This window comes from Pollicipes pollicipes, unplaced genomic scaffold (assembly GCF_011947565.3).
Source record: "Pollicipes pollicipes isolate AB1234 unplaced genomic scaffold, Ppol_2.1 Scaffold_4881;HRSCAF=5763_pilon_pilon_pilon, whole genome shotgun sequence".
Taxonomy (NCBI): Eukaryota; Metazoa; Arthropoda; class Thecostraca; order Pollicipedomorpha; family Pollicipedidae; genus Pollicipes; species Pollicipes pollicipes.
Window position 1 is genome coordinate 22637051 of NW_023596576.1, and position 7124 is coordinate 22644174.

Below are 7124 nucleotides of genomic sequence, written 5' to 3' on the forward strand. Positions count from 1 at the left end.
GGTGCTCAAGCATATTGATTTATATGCGAGGCAGATTACCAGGGCTCGTAAAAATCCCATAATTGGCCTCGGGCTCGCAAAACGGTGCGCTGTCTTTTGGTCAGAAGATGCACTTTCAGAAGTGGAGGGAACACCGGAGAATATAAGACCGTATAACTAACTGAGCCAATACGGTAGCTCAGCTGGCATGGCTCCATCCGCTTGCTGATGTCTGAAAGGCATGTGGGTTCGTGTCCCACAAACACCGAGTATGCCAAGGGAGACAGACTAAGACAGGAACGACCGTTGTTGCGGCGTGGTGTTGCGCGTCGAAGTGTATCAGAATGATTATCCGCTGAAATGGAATTATTGTACTTGGCGATGCGATGAAGCCATTCACATCGTGTCACGCTCAGCAGATACTTTGATCGCAAGGTTTTTGCAGCATAGCGTACGCTCAGGCTTCTAAAGTAAAAAAAAACAGCAACAATAACATTACAACCGATACATTTAGTGTTGATTTGTGGCAACATCCTCGCTCACACCCAGTCGGCAGTATTCAATCACTGGCACAAAGTGAGGATATTCACCTTCTTGTCTATAATGAGGCTCGTTCATGTAGGCATTCACAGGTACTCCTCCGCCCACAAAACCATGCATGTTCACGTGTTGCGCATTGGTTGCGCAGGGTGTTAGCGCAATTGCACAAAAAACAGTTTCGAATGTCCGCGGGTGGCCGCGCTGTCAACAACTTCACGCATGTGGCGTAAAAACTGTTCTAAGCGTGGTCAGCGCACCACCGTGACGCCCCCTGGGTACATTACTGAAGTAGACGGGAAGGCCCCACCGACGCCAAGTTTGAACACACAAAAACAAATTGGCATGATGAGAGATGTATATGACAAGTTTTCGGGATTTCCTCGCAGTTTGGAAGTAACGTGCGTCCTCCGCAGTTGATGCGACTGGAAATGTCTCCACAGTTACTCTGGTTGACTTGATAACGGTCGTTCAGCTGTGGTGGGTCAAACAAGACAGATGGCTTTCAGAACCACTTTTGCCTGCGTTTTACTGTGTTGTCAACTGGAATCCAATCAAAGTCATTGACCGATAAGAATAGGCCACGACGTGGGCGTTGCGGTCATCGCGGATGATGCCCCCTCCCCACCCCCTCCTGACAGTCGTGTGACACCCCACTGACGCCCAGTGACACGCCGTTGGCACCCCGCTAACTCCCGGTCTCCGTCCCGGCAGGCGCGGCTGAGTGACGCCGCCTCGCTTGTCCAGCTGGTCCGCGGCTGCATGCGCGCCGCCGCCAGCCTCAGCGTGCCGCTCGAGGTCAAGGTCAAGCAGGGCACCGCCTGGGATCAGCTGACAGAGGTGGCCGAGTGAAACACCGTAAGTGGCCGGGAGGCGTGAGGCGTCAGAAAGTCTCGCGGTTGTCTGCGCCGGTTCGCGCTGGAGGGACGTCCGACCGCCGCTGGCCGGGCGTCTTCGCCCTTGCCTGTCTCGGCTTGAGGCGGGTCGGGTCCGATTACGCCACGCACGGCTGGCGCCTTGTCAGTCGACTGAGACTGCTCGGGCGCCGCCGAGAAATCCCTCCGACACTTCCAAGTGCGTGGTACCCACCAGACGGGCTGGTTCGCGGCCGCGCGCGCTCACGCTAGCCTCGCCGTGCCGCTCGGCGTCAAGGTTAAACAGGACCGAGGTGGGGTCGTTGATCGGGTCAGTACGAGGCGCACTCAGTCACGCTCGTATGTTAGCTCCAAGTTTGCGACCGGATGCGGGCACGCGCAAAGTGCACTCCCTCATTCGTAGCTGGGGCATTGCGTGGTACTCCGAGCAGGTGCGATGAAAGCCGCGTGACGGGGTGATAGCGTGTCTGCCTGATGTGGCGGTATCAGACTACCACATCCTCATACGATCGCAACTATCAACGCAACCCGAGCAGTTGCGTGCCGATCACCATGTGAACAACACCTAAGAGAGTGAATCACACCTCAGAGCATTGGCAGATGTGGCACGACGTCCCAGTGGACACGCTTAATTGGAAATGGCCCTACCTTATCGTGTTCTCGTTTTTTTTTTCAACTGGGAAGATATTTTGTCCGCGAATGTAGGACTGAGGCTGTGACGCATGCTTTTTATATTGTTTGCTCTTGTCTTGTCTAATATCTCCTGTGTATTAAACAGTCTGGACAGAGGAAGAAGAACCCCAAAACATGCATGCAGTCATTTTGTATTGTGATGTCAGCAGAACCCGCGGCTGCCTCCAATTACGCCGGCAAAACACCTGCTTGCATAACTCGTTTATCAAGGTGGCGGGCGCTGCGAGCAATGCATGCGTAGTGGGCCCAGATATGAGCAGGCCGGTCCAGCTCTTCTGCCCGACGGCCAACGATCTGAATATCAGATAAGGAGACCAACACAACCAAACGCACAGGCAGGCTTTGCTCATTTGGCAAGTGGTGCAGGATCGCGACCGCGAGCAGGCCAGCATCGAATTCTAGGCGGCGACGAGTTACGAACGTCGCGTCAGTTGCCCGAAAACCAAGCCTGGAGAGTGAAAAGTTTTTGCTTCACAGTCTTGGGGTCGTGGCATTAGCCCCGTGAATGCGCCGATGGAGTTGCCAATCCAATAAAAGATCATCGGATTATTTACGAAAGTAATTTAGCGACAAGCTGTGGCAACTGCCATTGCAAGCTTTTAAAGGAAGCCAGAGGAGGAAGACAATTACATGTCATTCCTTGCTCTAAACGGAGCATTAGACAGAAACAGCCCTCCCCCTCTACCGCCACCGCTGCCGTCACCACCACCACCACCACTATCCGGTCGCTCCTGACCGGATACATTGTGCTTAGCACCCCAGCCCGCTCCCCGGCGGCCGCCCTTCGGCGAGCCGGCGCTGTCAGGGCGCCGCGTCCGGCACCAGCGGCGCCGTGCAGCGCGTGTCACGCCGCCGCCGTCGGCCGCCGCCCTTCCCGTCGCAGCCCGCCTCGTTAGAGGCTGGCAGATGACAGGATTGGCGGCGCCATTCCTGCGCCTGCCGCCGCCGGGCCGCGCTCGGCCGGTCGCCGGCCGCGACCGGTGGCGGCGGCCGCGGCGCCGACGGGCGAAGCGCCGCCAGGGCACGGCCCTGTCGGCTGGAGCTGGGGTCGGACCGAGGGGGCTCAGAGCCGGCCTCGGGCGGACGGAATGTCCGAGGTAGGCGGGCCAAGCGGCTGCCCGTCGCCGACTGAGACCAGCTGGAGGTCGGAGATCAGGACGGGCCGGCCTCGGTGGGGTCCTGTGGGAGTGGGTCAACCGCGAGCAGCAATGTTACACGGATACTGGCGCTGCTGAAGTGTGGGGTGACCTTTGACGAAGCGCGGTCTCTGTGGCCTTTAAAATTATCAATACCATGCACCAGAAGATGATCAAGAACGTCTCTGCGTTCGACATTCTCGGATTGCGGAGAGCATGCAGACGGATTCCGCATGCCATAGCAACATTTATGGCGCTGTGGCACCCGACGTCTTTCTTGCGCTCCATACTTGTTCCATTCTGTGGCCACTGGATGCCTTCTGGCTGACGACCCACATGTGCATGGTGGTGCTGCGTCCAATCCTAACGCTGTCGTGGGTACATTAATGCATGAATAGCGGGTATGGGCTAGCTATGAGCACGGGACACTCGATGATATTTGTTTTTTCATGCGCACGCACGGCCAGGTATGCTCGGCAAGAATGATAGAAGTTGAGATAGCGTTCGTGCATTTTTGGAGACAATGTGTTTTGCTTGCGGACTGCATCTTTTGACAGTGAATTAGCTGCCATTTGTGTGTTCATATATTTGCCGTCATCCCATTGGTTTCAGGATGTGTGGACAGTATGCTCTACGAGTAAGTCAGACGTTTACACCCCATTCATCCATGGGACAGATACAGAAACGAGCCAGACCATATGTGAGCCAAAGACCATCGGCATTCGTCCTGCCAGTGCATGCACATGTCTTCCAGTCTGGCGCGCCGCAGTCATCTCCGCTTCTCGGTTCCAGGCTAATCCAGTGACGTCATCACCAGGGTGCGATGACGTCACTGAACGAGAGCGCGGTCGTCGCGTCCGACGGCTCTATGGGCCTGGGCACGCAGATCTTCGTGGGCACCTTCCTCTCCATCATCATCGTGATGGCCGTGTCGGGCAACATCCTGGTGTGCGTGGCCGTGCTGACGGACCGCAACCTGCGCAAGGTCGGCAACCTCTACATCGTGTCGCTCAGCTTCGCCGACACCACGCTGGCCGGCCTGGTGATGACGTTCGCGCTCGCCAACGACCTGCTCGAGTACTGGCCGTTCGGCAGGCAGTTCTGCGACGTCTGGATCGCCTTCGATGTCATGTGCAGCACGGCCAGCATCCTCAACCTGTGCGCCATCTCGCTCGACCGTTACATCCACATCAAGGACCCTCTGCGCTACGGTCGGCTCGTCACCAAGCGGGTGGTGTCGCTGAGCATCGGCGTCATCTGGACGATGGCAGTGCTGGTGTCGTTCGTGCCGATCTCGCTGGACCTGCACCGGCCACCGCCGCCGCGGCCGCCGCCGGTGGACGAGCGCGGCCTGCCGCAGTGCGCGCTGGATCTCAGTCCGCTGTACGCCGTAGTGAGCAGCTCCATCAGCTTCTACATGCCGTGTATGGTCATGCTGGCTATTTACAGCAAGCTCTACCTTTACGCCAAGCGTCACGTGGAGAGCATCAAAGCGCTGAGCAAGCCGGTGACGTTCGGCACCATTGACGGCGTGGCGCCGCCGCCCGCCTGCAATCGCTGTCACGTGTCAGAGGGCAAGGCGGCCACCACCGTCGGCATCATCGTGGGCGTCTTCCTCGTGTGCTACGTGCCCTTCTTCTGCGTCAACATCGTGGCGGCCTTCTGCAAGACGTGCATTCCGCGGCTCGCCTTCCAGACGCTCTCTTGGTTCGGCTACAGCAACAGCAGCTTTAACCCCATCATCTACTCCATCTTCAACGTGGAGTTCCGGGAGGCGTTCGCGCGCATCCTGGCCAAGGTGCGGCGCGCGTGCGTGCGCCTGTGTCAGCGGGCAAGCGCTCCTGCCAGGCCGCGCCAGGCGTCTCACTGTAAGTCGGCCACGTCACTGAGCCGCCTGAGCACGGGCACGGTGCCGGCGCAGGCGGCCGAGGTCGACGCGCCGCTGGTGGAGCGCGTGTCGGCCATGTGACGGGGCGCTGCTGCCGCCCACCCGCCGGCCGCTGCTGAACTCATGATCTGACGGCGCGTCCGGCTTCGGCGCGGGCGGAGCGGCGCTCCCGAGCGGGCCGGCTCGTCTGGCGGAGATACGCGAGGCAACGGCTGATCCGACCCGAGTGGTGGGACAGACGGTGGTCCCACCGAGGCGGGGGGAGGGGGGGGGGGGCTCGAGCGTATGCCCTGGCGGCGGCAGAAACGTGATATGGCCATTGGTGGCATGATGATGCGCTCCTGAATCGGGGCTGACTGCGCGGTCATCGCAGCGTGTTTGTCGACGTTCCGTGGAGCTTGATGTCCGTGTGCCCTTGCCCGTCGCCCTGGCCTCTGGCCGGCCGAGCCGACCTCAGGTCGCCCTCCGGCGCTGGCGGCGACTCGGCCTGGGGCTCCGCTCCCTATGGTGTTTCTGCGGCCGTGTGAATGTCGATTGCCACTGGCGATACCACGCGCCCGCCGTTGTTATGATCGGTGCTTGCTGCGTCCCATGATCCGCCACATGGACCTTGCGTCCTGTGCGTGCCCGGTAGCCCCCTCCTGGGGCATGTTTCCCTGAAACTTGTTGTTGCGTGTTGCGTGTCCGGAGGATGTGTACACGACTGCTCGTATGTTTGCGCTGGGGGTGGAGCGCCGGTTGCATGGTTGGACCCAGCTTTGTAATTAAAAATCCACCGATGCAAACACAAATATAAGTTTCATTAAACGGCCTTATTAGGTTTGCGTCGAACGAGCGAGACTACAGCTTACAACGGGCGAACTCAGTCGTGTCGCGGCCCAAGAGGGAGTCGAACCAGCGCTCTCTGGGAGCTGCTGATGTCGTGCCGCGGCAACATAAAGCGGCATGGCGTGGGGTTCGCTGTACGTTTGAAGTCGCGCGGAGCGGGGTGTCACGAAGCTTTAGTCGGATTTTTGACAATCGCTGGAGAATGAGCACTAGATTTAAGACTTGGTGATCCTCATGGTATCAACCAACGCCGTTGATGAGACCAGTGCATGGCTCTCGCAGTGGAGCGACTAACCACCTCCCAGCCTGAAACCTTTCTCGGTGGCTGGGATAACCGCAAGAGCTTAGCTAACTCATGTCATTTGATCGTATCTTGGTCGCTTGCAGTTAACGGTAGGAACCCAGGCCCGCTGCGTTCACAGGCCGGATCTCATATGCATGCCTCAAGAGCCTTTTAAACGGCGCTAAGACCGTCCAATTTACCATTTACACGTTGCCATGCCACTGGGCTTTTTCGTGACAGAAAAAAGCTTTTTGCTGACACCCGTACCGTCTTTGGTGCAAGTTAACATCCGGGATGGCCTCGTACACGCCTTTCCTCGTCTTGCGCTCATTCATCGTGCGAGAGCTACCAAACAACAAAAAAGCTGAGGACAGCGGCAAAATCTGAGGTCGTCTGTGCTGACAAAAATCGGACCCTTTCGTTCAGAATGCGGGCCGCTTGACTTTCTTAGGATCCCCGATCGTTTGTAACCCTAGCGATTTTGTAAGTCCCATTCCTTCGCAGTCACTGCCTGGCAGCCTTCGGACACTTGATCGCTTTGACAACAAACTGCTTGCTAGTTCTAACCTCCCCGCGGCGAACGGACTCCTGATATAATACGGCACACAGATTCTTTTGGAAAAGCGGAGTGGGTCGGAGCTGACATGTCTTTAAACCCATTAAGTTCATAAGCCTAACGATATTTCCAGTGGCTTCAAATGAGCAAATGCAAAATTTAATCTAGTTCCTGTACCCCCTAAACGTTAATTTATCTAGTTCCTGTATACCCGCTGAAGCTTAACGGAGATACTTGTTCATGTGAATTGTCCATGCAAACATTTTTATATGCAACGAAATGTTATTCCATGTAGCATCGCACCAGCCTGCCAACCATTGTTGTGTTTTTCCATTTGATCTTTCGGTGT

The 7124-nt window shown here is 57.2% G+C and overlaps 1 protein-coding gene across 1 annotated transcript; it reads left to right on the top strand.

The window, feature by feature from the left end:
- Nucleotides 1-1266: 1266 nt before the first annotated feature.
- LOC119100124 (dopamine receptor 1) lies at nucleotides 1267-5189 on the top strand. Its single transcript, XM_037223236.1, has 2 exons — nucleotides 1267-1374; nucleotides 4013-5189. The coding sequence occupies exon 2, from the start codon at nucleotides 4044-4046 to the stop codon at nucleotides 5187-5189; it is 1146 nt and encodes a 381-aa protein (XP_037079131.1). The 5' UTR covers nucleotides 1267-1374; nucleotides 4013-4043.
- The last annotated feature ends 1935 nt before the right edge of the window (nucleotides 5190-7124 follow it).

Bases quoted from the DNA above. Each gene is read 5' to 3' on its own strand.
- LOC119100124 (XM_037223236.1), top strand. From the start codon at position 4,044: ATGACGTCACTGAACGAGAGCGCGGTCGTCGCGTCCGACGGCTCTATG.